The sequence below is a fragment of the Salvelinus sp. IW2-2015 genome, linkage group LG37 (assembly GCF_002910315.2).
Source record: "Salvelinus sp. IW2-2015 linkage group LG37, ASM291031v2, whole genome shotgun sequence".
Classification (NCBI taxonomy): Eukaryota; Metazoa; Chordata; class Actinopteri; order Salmoniformes; family Salmonidae; genus Salvelinus; species Salvelinus sp. IW2-2015.
This window is the reverse complement of record NC_036876.1, coordinates 8,825,268-8,837,632: the sequence shown is the minus strand read 5'-3', so window position 1 is coordinate 8,837,632 and position 12,365 is coordinate 8,825,268. Positions and strand designations below refer to the sequence as shown.

Here is a 12,365-nt window from a genome sequence, read left to right as displayed (position 1 = left end):
GCTGTCTTTCTCTCTCTCGCTCTCTCGCTGTCGTTCTCTCTCTCTCGCTCTCGCTGTCTTTCTCTCTCTCGCTGTCTTTCTCTCTCTCGCTGTCTTTCTCTCTCTCTCTCTCGCTGTCTTTCTCTCTCTCTCGCTCTCTCTCTCTCTCTCTCTTCTCTCTCTCTCTCTCTCGCTGTCTTTCTCTCTCTCTCGCTGTCTCGCTTTTTCTCTCTCACTGTCGCTGTCTCTCTTTCACACTCACACATGAAGGCTCACTGACACATTCTTTGACTTAATTCCACCCACACTCCTTACTTCTAATGTCCTTACCAACCCCCTAACAACAGATTTCCTTTATAACAGCGATTGACAAAGTTTTGGTCTAAATAATGTCCTATAACAGCCATTTATACTAGTTATTCTATACTCTTCTCTTCCAGTCTTTTGTCAACACTTCCAGTGCAACACAGGCTGCACTTAGTACTCTTAGTACATTTTTCATTTCTTCAATTTTATCTGTGAGCAAGAAGCAATCAATTTAAATTGGTTTCATTAACATTTTACCTTTTATTTAACTAGGCAAGTCAGTTAAGAACAAATTCTTATTTTCAATGATGCCCTAGGAACAGTGGGTTAACTGCCTTGTTCAGGGGCAGAACGACAGAGTCTTACCTTGTCAGCTCGGGGTTTCAATCTTGCAACCTTTCGGTTACTAGTCCAACGCTCTAACCACTAGGCTACCTGCCGCTCCATTTGACATAAGATTAGTCATTTCTGATAAGAAGGGTTAGATGAATGAGTTTAATTGAATCATTTTTGTTTATTTGACACACTGTATTCCACATGTGCCCTTGTCAAAAGTAGTGCACTATATATATGCCATTTGAGACACACACATATCTGCGACTGTAAAATGAACATTGTGAGATACAGAGAAGCCACGCATTGAGTCAGTCAGCTCATTGAGCATGATGACATGAGCCAGCTTTCCATTCCCTGCTTGTACATGGGAAACGGTGATAGATTGTAATGGGTGTTTCTGACAAACGTCTCTGTAAATCAAGTACGTGAGGCYCCGACTGACTGAGTTGTCTGTGGAGTGAACTCGGTTTAAACCCACCGCCTTGCTTTTGTCTGACAGTAGGGCCAAATTCAATCAAAACAGAATTCACGTTGGTACTATGATGTGTATGTTCTTTCCTTGATATCGAAATCGGTTTGGTTTAGTTTCCTCAAGAAATCACATCACGCTACTTAAAAACATTTATAGGAGAAAGGAGAAGGTGATTTTCCCACTGTCTAAATTGAGTTCCAGACTGTGTTAAAAACAAATAACCAATTCATTTGTCTTACAAAGGACAGTGATAAACAGTCAATAATTGTTATGCTCTTGCAATGTAGGTTGCATTACAAGTAGGGACAGCAGCTTGTGACAGAATGCCATTTGAGATGTTTGCCAGTTAAAACACATGGGGCATGATTCTTACATGGTATCTCTGCACACAGATGGAAGTCTTACTGCAGATGAAATGATGGTTCGAAGAATAAGGGATGTATCTAATCACTTTTAATGATGGAAGGCATGAAAGTGTCAAAATAATGACTTTGCTTTTGGGACTGATCCTTGCTGGGATATTGTAACTTGAGGGCAGACTCAATGGATATGCAATTTTACACTGCTAGTCTCACAGCTTTTTAAATCCACAGGCTCAGTGGCTGGCAGGGTGCTTGAAGTGTTGCCAGAGCTAATGCAGCTAAAGAGGTAGCTGCAGTCAAGATAGGAGTAGGGTAAGGTTGCCCCAAGACACTGATCTAAGGCCAGTTTTTTTGTTTTTACCCCCTGATTATTAGGTTTAGGGAATGTCATCTAAATCCAGATCTGTGCCAGCAGGCCACAGGAAAGAACTTTGAAACAGGGTATACCATTTTAAAGTATTTTTGGCCCAATACTTCTCTGCCACTGTGAGGATTTGTCTATCATTTCATCCTGCCTGTGTGATTATTGTATTTCCTGCAGTTTGGGGTTATAGAGTCAGCCTAGTTGCAGTGAGGTTATTTATATTAATGGATTTCACTATTTAGTAGTTCTGAGCAGTTAGTAGCCATCTGTGGATCGAGACAGTGAGGAGCTGAGCTAAGTTCTTGTGACCGTTTTAAGGGCATTCTACTGCAAGATGAATTAAAATACAATTATGCTGACACCATCTAAATATAACTTCCACCTACCGAAATGAGCTCAAAAACATATTGGACCATGCAGAGAAATGAACATTCAATTATCTGGCAACAGCTCTGGTGAACATTCCTGCAGTCGGCATGCCAATTACATGCTCCCTCAAAACTTGAGACATCTGTGGCATTGTGTTGTGTYACAAAACTGCACATTATAGAATGGCCTTTTGTCCCCAGCACAAGGTGCACCTGTGTAATGATCATGCTGTTTAATCAGCTTCTTGATATGCCACACCTGTGAGCTGGGTGGATTGTCTTGGCAAAGGAGAAATGCTCACTAACAGGGATGTAAACACATTTCTGCACAACATTTGAGAGAAATAAGCTTTCTGTGCATAAGGAACATTTCAGCTCAAGAAACATGGGACCAACACCTTACATGTTGCATTTTATATTTTTGTTCAGTATATAAACAATAGCCTAAATGTTGGCAATTTTTGCTGGGGTGATTCGGGGTGGAGATGCAGGTGGGAAAATGGTGCAGCCTTCTTACTTCATGCTACTTGACTGAGCTCCTATGTCCAGCACCAGGAAACGGACTCCAACATCTCAGAAGAGGGAAGGTATTTTCGTTTAGCCAGTTGCTTGTAATTAGCTGGATGGCTATAGAGATTAGCTCTGAATCACTATGAGTGGTGCAGTGCAGACAAATTTATTGCATGCCTATGACAGCTCTCCAAAGCGCAAGAAGTATGAATGCTCTGAATTCTCCTGAGGCCGCATTGCATTCAATTCTGTATGGCCACTGCAGAAGTCGGATTGACCATTCAGAGCCTTTTAGTGGCCAAGTAACAGTTTTGACTTTAATCTATGGCAAGACCAAATGGATGTCTAGCAGTGATAAACAACCAATTAGACAAAGTTTGAAGAAATTTGAAAACAATATTGGGCAAATGTTGCACAATCCAGGTGCGGAAAGCTCTTAGAGACTTACCAAGAAAGACCCACATCTGTAATCTCTGCCAAGATGATTCTAACATGTATTGACTCAGGGGGTTGACTACTTATATAATGAAGAAATATTAGTATTTTTTCATGTAACGCAACAAATGTGGAAAAAGTCAAGGCGTGTGAATATTTTCTGAGGGCACTGTAAACCCTGGATTACTGATACTATGTATTCTATAGCTTCCAACATGTTTTACAATGGTGGGTGAGTGTCAAAATGGCGACACGGTGTCTTCAACACAGCGCGCCCTACCAGTCATCTAGTTTATAAAGTCCATTCAGAAAGTATTCTGATCCCTTCTCTTTTTCAACATTTTATATGTTACAGCCTTATTCTAAAATGGATTAAACATTTTTACATTATCATCTACACACAATACCAAATAATGACAAGGCAAAAAAAGTTTTTTACATTTTTTTGTTAAGWTATTAAAAATATAAAACTGAAATATCACATTTTATATAAAGTACCAGTCAAAAGTTTGGACACACCTACACATTCAAGAGTTTTTCTTTATTTTTACTATTTTCAACTTTGTAAAATAGTAGTGAAGACATCAAAACTATGAAATAACACATATGGAATCATGTAGTAACCAAAAAAGTGTTAAACATATCAAAATATATTTGAGATTTTTCAAAGTAGCCACCCTTTGCCTTGATGACAGCTTTACACAGTCTTGGCATTCTCTGGAATGCATTTCAATTAACAGGTGTGCCTTGTTAACTACTTACGGCTGAGATCGGCTGAGATCCCGTTAACGGGATCGACTTGACAACAGCCAGTGAAAGTGCAGGGCGCCAAATTCAAACAGAAATCTCATAATTAAAATTCCTCAAACATACAAGTATTTTACACCATTTTAAAGATAAACTTGTTGTTAATCCCACCACAGTGTCCGATTTCAAAAAGGCTTTACGACGAAAGCACACTATCTGATTATGTTAGGTCAGTACCTAGTCACAGAAAAACACAGCCATTTTTCCAGCCAAAGAGAGGAGTCACAAAAAGCAGAAATAGAGATAAAATGAATCACTAACCTTTGATCTTCATCAGATGYCACTCATAGGAGTTCATGTTACACAATACATGGATGTTTTGTTCGATAAAGTTCATATTTATATCCAAAAATCTTAGTTAACATTGGCGCGTTATGTTCAATAATGTTTTGCCTCCAAAACATCCAGTGATTTTGCAGAGAGCCACATCAATTTACAGAAATAATCATAATAAACATTGATAAAAGATACAAGTGTTTTACATGGAACTTTAGATACACTTCTCCTTAATGCAACCGCTGTGTCAGATATCAAAAAAACTTTACGGAAAAAGCACACCATGCAATAATCTGAGTACGGCACTCAGACACAAAAACAAGCCATACAGGTACCTGCCATGTTGTGGAGTCAACAGTCAGAAATAGCATTATAAATATTCACTTACCTTTGATGATCTTCATCAGAATGCACTCCCAGGAATCCCAGTTCCACAATACATGTTTGTTTTGTTCGATAAAGTCCATAATTTATGTCCAAATACCTCCTTTTTGTTTACGCGTTTAGTACACAAATCCAAACTCAGGAGGCACGGGCAAGTCCAGGCAAAAGTTCAGACGAAAAGTCATATTACAGTTCGTAGAAACATGTCAAACGAAGTACAGAATCAATCTTTAGGATGTTTTTCTCATAAATCTTCAATAATGTTTCAACCGGAGAATTTCTTTGTCTGTAGAAATGCAATGGAACGCAGCTAACTCTCACGGGAGTGCGCGAGACTGAGCTCGTGGCACTCTGCCAGACCCCTGACTCAAACAGCTCTCATTCCCCCCTCCTTCACAGTAGAAGCATCAAACAAAGTTCTAAAGACTGTTGACATCTAGTGGAAGACTTCGGAAGTGCAATATGACCCCATAGACACTGTATATTCGATAGGCAATGACAGGCAATGAAAAACTACAAACCTCAGATTTCCCACTTCCTGGTTGGATTTTTTCTCAGGTTTTTGCCTGCCATATGAGTTCTGTTATACTCACAGACATCATTCAAACAATTTTAGAATCTTCAGTTTGTTTTCTATCTAAATCTACTAATTATATGCATATCTTAGCTTCTGGGCCTGAGTAGCAGGCATGTACTCTGGGCACCTTATTCATCCAAGCTACTCAATACTGCAGCCCAGCCATAAGAAGTTAAAAAAAGTTAATTTGTGGAATTTATTTCCTTCTTGATGCGTTTGAGCCAATCAGTTGTGTTGTGACAAGGTAGGCGTGGTATACAGAAGATTGACATATTTGGTAAAAGACCAAGTCCATATTATGGCTAGAACAGCTCAAATAAGCAAAGAGAAACAACAGTCCATTACTTTAAGACATGAAGGTCAGTCAATCTGGAACATTTCAAGAACTTTGAAAGTTTCCTCAAGTGCAGTCGCAAAAACCATCAAGCGCTATAATGAAACTGGCTCTTATGAGGACCACCACAGGAAAAGGAAGATCCAGACTGTTCAGAGGAGACTGCTTGAATCATGCCTTCTTGGTTGAATTGCTGCAAAGAAACCACTACTAAAGGACTCCAATGAGAATAAGAGACTTGCTTGGGCCAAGAAACACGAGCAATGGACATTAGACCAGTAGAAATCTGTCCTGGAGTCCAAATTTGAGGTTTTTGGTTCCAACTYCCGTGTCTTTGTGAGACGCAGAGAAGTTGAACGGAAGATCTCCGCGTGTGGGGTTCCCACTGTGAAGCATGGAAGAGGTGATGTGATGGTGTGGGGGTGCTTTGCTGGTGACACTGTCAGTGATTTATTTAGAATTCAAGGCATTCTTATCCAAAATGGCTACCACAGCATTCTGCAGCGATACGCCATCCCATCTGGTTTGCGCTTAGTGGGACTGTCATTTGTTTTTCAACAGGACTATGACCCAGCACACCTCCAGCCTGTGTAAAGGCTATTTGACCAAGAAGCAGGGTGATTGAGTGCTACATCAGATGACCTGGCCTCCACAATCACCCGACCTCAAACCAATTGAGATGGTTTGGGATGAGTTGGACCGTAGAGTGAAGGAAAAGCAGCCAACAAGTGCTCAGCATATGTGGGAACTCTTTCAAGACTGTTGAAAAAGCATTACAGGTGACGCTGGTTGAGGGAATGCAAAGAGTGTGCAAAGCTGTCATCAAGGCAAAATGTGGCTACTTTGAAGAATCTAAAATATATTTTGATTTGTTTAACACTTTTGGTTATATGTGTTATTTCATAGTTTTGATGTCTTCACTATTATTCTACAATATAGTAAAGATAAAGAAAAKCCCTTGAGTAGGTGTGTCCAATCTTTTGACTGGTACTGTAAGTATTCAGACCCTTTACTCAGTACTTTGTTGAAACACCTTTGGCAGCAATTACAGCCTTGAGTCTTCTTGGGTATGACACCATAAGCTTGGCACATCTGTACTTGGGGAGTTTCTCCGATTCTTCTCTGCAGAATCTATCAAGCTCTGTCAGGTTGGATGGGGAGCGTCAGCTCTCTCCAGAGATGTTCGATCGGGTTCTAGTCCGGGCTCTGGCTGGGCCACTCAAGGACATTGAGACTTGTCCCGGTGCCACTCCTGCATTGTCTTGGCTGTGTGCTTAGGGTTGTTGTCCTCCTGGAAGGTGAACCTTCGCCCCAGTCTGAGGTCCTGAGCGCTCTGAAGCAGGTATTCATCAAGGATCTCTCTGTACTTTGCTCTGTTCATCTTTCCCTCGATCCTGACTACTCTCCCAGTCCCTGCCACGGAAAAACATTCCCACGGCATGATGCTGCCACGACCATGCTTCACCGTAGGGATGGTATTGGCCAGGTGAAGACTGGTGCTTGGTTTCCTCCAGATGTGAGTGACGCTTGGCATTTAGGCCAAAGAGTTCAATCTTGGTTTCATCAAACCAGAGAATCTTGTTTCTCATGGTCTGAGAGTCCTCCAAGTTGCCTGTCAAGTGCCTTTTACTGAGGAGTGTCTTCCGTCTGGCCACTCTACCATAAAGGCCTGAATGGTGGAGTGCTGCAAAGATGGTTGTCCTTCTGGAAGTTTCTCCCATCTCCACAGAAGAACTCTGGAACTCTGTCAGAGTGACCATCGGATTCTTGGTCACCTCCCTGACCAAGGCCCTTCTCCCCCGATTGCTCAGTTTGGCCAGGCGGCGAGCTCTACAAAAAGTTTTGGTGGTTCCAAACGTCTTCCATTTAAGAATTATGTAGACCACTGTGTTCTTGGGGATCTTCAATGCTGTAGAATTTTTTGGGTACCCTTCCCCAGATTTGTGACTGTACACAATCCTGTCTCAGAGCTCTACGGAAAATTCCTTCGACCTCATGGCTTGGATTTTGTTCTGACAGACATGCACTGTCAGCTGTGGGACCTTTTATATAGACAGGTGTGTGCCTTTCCAAATCATGTCCAATCAATTGAATTTGCCGCAGGTGGACTCCAATGAAGTTAGGTAAATCGCTAAACCATTCTACAATGGGGTTGTCAGATTTTTCTATTCAATACTCGTTTTGTTTGCAGAGGAAAAGCGAATGTGGACTGTTCTAGCGTCTTCAATGTGTGCATAGGCAGTAATATTTTTTCATGTTACATATTTTTTTTGCCGTGGCTGCAATAATATTGCGGTGATGCAGCGCCACAGCTAAATGACTGCAGCAGAAACACTGATGTAATGTCAAAATTAATTTTTTTTCCCGATGAGGATGGAATTCTGGAGGTTTTTATTCTAGGCATGAAGATGTCTAAATAATATGAGAAAGTGAACGATTTAAACAAAAGTTTAGCTCAGTGAGGAATTACCGATATATTACCTACTTTTACAGCCAGGGTTTCATTTAAATTGGCCTTGGCACAATACTTTTATTGGACAATATTCAGAGTTTTGGCGATGTTGAAATTCATTGGCACAAAACACAGCCTAAATAAAAGTATTCACTGTGGAAGTTGATAAATGTAGGCCATTCTGAGGAAATATATGCGCAGCACTTAGTTATAAGCATCAATTTATCAGTTTTCTTGCTCAAACTGCAAGCAGCACCTGTCAAACTCTAACCTCTTGGAAACACAGGGATGTCGGGTATGGGATGAATATTATCAGAGGACCTTGGAATGTGCCCCGCTATATAAAAATGACTGACATGGCACATTCGCACAGGACTAAAATTATGAATGTGGTGTTTTGTTTTTGTGCACATAAATACATTAACCGACATCCCCCAGTAAAATTCTCTGACGTATTGTACATTCATCAGATGTTGTACCAAGCCTAATCCATTTGCAATGCAAACGTTCCATAATTGTATTGAAGTAGATCTTTATAGCTGAGGGACTAACCAAGATATTGGCCAGCAAATTGCAATTTCTCTCCCGTTGTGACCTATGCTTTGAAAGCACCACTGGAGGCAGAAAAACATATTTGTAACAAGTGACAGTAGCCCTATTCCCGGATCCTACCACAACAAAGCCATGTATTTTATTGAACTGGTCAGAGTGGTTCTGGTTGTAATTTAGTTGTCAGGCAGGTGTGATTGCTTCTTGTAGACTGGACTCGGACTCCTTGAGAGAAACGCAATTACAATGTAGATCCAGTGCAGCGGGTGACACAAAGGGCCTTTTACCTTCAGGATGGTCATGATGACACACTTCCTGGTAGATGTCTATGTTAGCCCCTCCATCCCGCTCTCTAAAGCCTTGCTCATTCCATGCTGAAGATGTTTTCATCATCCCCAGCCCCACTTACTAGTTTCTTCCTTAGACTTTTAGCCGTAGGAGGCCCCAGAAGGGCGACCGGCACACCGTAGAGGCAGGAAGCGGGATAATGGTGTGGGAAAATTGGTACTTGATTGCGGGRGGTCGTGTTGTAAATTGGACCGCTGACGTAGATGTTCTTTGAAAAGACTGCTAAGGGTTCTGCAGGGGTGGCAGTGGGAACGGAATGATTTTTTATTTTTGTTGTGTGAAAGAGAAAAGTTGAGTGCCAGTGATGATACATTTTAAAGTAGGAGACCATGTCTGTAGAAAACGGGCCAGCGTTCTGTAGATCTTCAGTAGTCACCTGGGGGATGGCAAGGTCCCTCTTCTCTGACCATCCACATTTTATCTGTCACATGCTTCTTAAACAACAGGTGTAGACTAACAGTGACTTGCTTACTTTCGGGTTGTTTTCCAACAATGCAGAGTTAAAGATAATAGAAATAGTGACACGAGGAATAAATACACAGTGAAGAACAATAATGAGTAAAAATAACATGGCTATATATACAGGGAGTACCAGTACCAAGTCCACAAAGTGCAAAAAGCCTTTTGTGTCCAACACAAATAGGAAGGCGAAGGGTCTCCTTTAAAAACTCGCCGTTACATTTTGAGGGTTGTATGGGTAGGTTAAGAAAAGACTTTGAATGTGTTGACAAACATTCAATGAATTGGAATTGTCTACCTTTTCAAACACCACTCTCTCCCTGTGCAACCTGTTGATGCTCGATGCACTAGTAGTCTATGCACTCTGCATATCAATGCATTTGGAGGGAAAACAATCCAAATATTCTGTCTTTTGTGGTGTTTTTGATTACAAGCATCCCATTGCTGTTCCTTTGTATTATGAATTTTGTGATTGCAGGATTGTAATTAGAGGACTCAACGACTGTGATTGATTTCAATCAAATTTATATAGGGAGGTGAAAACCTTGATTAATGTATTGAATGAAATTTGCAGCAAGGCATGCCCTTCCATAGTAATTTCCAGGATCTCATCCTTTGAAAAACATGTCTATGTTGCATAAAGAATTAGAATATGCTGGTAGAATCAACAAAATAGGTGTTATACACAGCATGATGAGGGATGTCTCTTGACACATTCATCTGCCTTTAAATTGGTTCCACCTTTTTCAGAATTGATATGGTGCAGATGGACCTTGTTGTCGTCAAGTGGTTGACCCGCTTGCAATCGAAATATCTACACAGGCTGCCAACGTTCTTTTAGTCAATGTCATAGATATGGCATGGTTTTCCCATTCTCACAGCATTGGGGGCTTTAGTTAAAAGATACCTGTTCACAAGCAATCATATTTATCTTTGAGCTCCCTCCCTTTCCTCCCTCGTTCTCTCCCTCTGTAAGGGGGTATCTTGAGTGGCGCTACTATTACCCACAGCGAGTTCCTGGCTCCTGCTGAGAGAGCTCAATTAATCTAGGTGCTCAACTGGTACAAAGTAGCCAGGCAGTGCAGCAGCACTCTGCTCCGAAGTGCCCACTTCAGCGAAAAAAGGAGGGGGGCCAGAGACTGAAACGCGTCAAAATTCTAAACTGAAAAAGGGTGGCACCGGCGCTCGACTCCCACTCCACACCCTCGTTGCGCACCCAGCTCACCAAGCCTGGGTGGAGAAAAGGGAAGCTAGGAAGCACAGACCGGAGACTCTTATAGTTGCAGCTCGTCAGCTCTACTCAGAAGCCAGCAAAGTGTAAAGCTGTAGRGTTGTCAAAACTAGCAGGACTTCTGGATCACTGAGCAAGACCGGGACAGGGGGGTAACATGGGTGCTTTGATGGTCATCTTTTCTCTTCAGAAAGATCAGAGGCGCAAGAGGACAGGTAGGCCAGGGTGTGTGCGTGTGGGGGGGTGGTATGCAGGATGGTGGTCGTATTCACTAAACTAGATTACTCAAACTACTGAAGACATTGAGATAATGTGCTCAATTCTTAATTACTTTCAAAGCCCAGACCTGAATGAGATCTTTATCTTTTCATTCTCTAATATGCATTTTCTGTCTATCTGCAACATGTTTTAGGGTGTTTGTTTTCTTCAATCCCCTACAGACTTTTCCACTAGTAATGTGTTGGGTTCATTATACTCCTGTATGAATTAATGTGCCAGACCACCAGTCCATGAAATTGACTCCACATAATTTACCCCTTGAACTTTAGAATGCCACCTTTCACAATTTAAATAGGTAATCTGGGATTGATACATACATGTTTGAACTTTTAAATGAATGACATATAGCCATTGGTTTTTGAAGAATATCACTTAAAGCTAAATGCCTCGCGAGTTTAGTTCAACTGGCATACGAGCCCAAAATATAAACTTGTGTTTGTAATTTCAGTTTGTGACAAAACAAGCAAGTATAGTGTAGAGAATTATTGTACCATATAAACCGTTGTGAAATATATTTTCCATAACCAACAATATTGTATTTTCAGCTGTTTGAAGCTGATGTACAAAACCAAAAGTAAAAACTAAACTGAAGAACGGGAAGCATAGAAATAACGCTCATAGAGCAGATCTACCGCTCCTTAGACTTGCTTTCAATGAGAACGACAGATCTATAAGTCACATTTTTATGAGAAGTTGGTTGGGTCGCCCAAAAAGTTACATATTGCAGCTTAAAACAGAGTGTAAGACTATCCATTTAAGGACAATGAAATATTTAACAGGTGGTCAGTCATGGTGGTAGTGGTGGGGGTTGTAAGTTGTCAAAAGTTATATTTAGTCATTTGGTGCTGTAAGAGAGACTGATCACTGATGGATCACTCTTATCTTAAGCCATATTTCATTGAAGTATTGTGAAACAAGCTGAGAGCAAAATTAATGGGGGWGCCATTCTTAGGTAATAGATCAGTTTTGACAGCTCTGTCTGTGCACTGTAAGCACATTTCACCAGAACTCAGATAGGAGAACATGTGGACCAGGCAGGCACAATTCCCCTCCATAAACTCTTAAAGGTACATTTCTAAAATGTTCAACTTCATATTCATCATCTCCAGCACCACCCCAACATCAACATATGTGAAAATAGCACGTTTCTGTTTTGTGGAAAAAAAGTGAAATGAAGATGAGTGTTTCCAGTGCCTACTATTCAGAATTGCTTAAAATCACAATGCACACCAATGTCATTGGAAACACTTATCTTCTCCTTTTCTAGATTTTTTGTAGATTTTTTTTAYWTTWTTWWWWACTATTTTCACATGTTGATGTTGGGGTGGTGCTGGAGATGATTTAATATGAAGTTGAACATTTGTTAAATTTCAATTTAAGCTGAAATCAAGATTTGAAAACCTCCAAATTGGATGACTACTCACTCACTGTGCTCAGCATTGTAATGAGCTCTTATTATTCTGGTCTAAATTATTTAGCATTTCGCCATGAAGACTGTGTGTGTGTGTGTGTGTGTGTGTGTGTGTGTGTGTGTGTG

The 12,365-nt window shown here is 40.9% G+C and overlaps 1 protein-coding gene across 3 annotated transcripts in view; it reads left to right on the top strand.

Moving 5' to 3' along the window:
- LOC111960400 (Kv channel-interacting protein 4) overlaps positions 1-12,365 on the top strand; it is a 303,730-nt gene that overhangs the window by 183,013 nt on the left and 108,352 nt on the right. Inside the window, exon 1 of one of the 3 annotated variants that reach the window (XM_070437928.1) lies at positions 10,549-10,764. The exons of the other annotated variants lie outside the window; for them this stretch is intronic. Within the exon in view, the coding sequence (XP_070294029.1) occupies positions 10,707-10,764 (58 nt within the window). The 5' untranslated portion in view covers positions 10,549-10,706. Of the gene's footprint in view, positions 1-10,548; positions 10,765-12,365 lie in introns of those variants that run through there. 3 annotated transcript variants of the gene reach the window in all.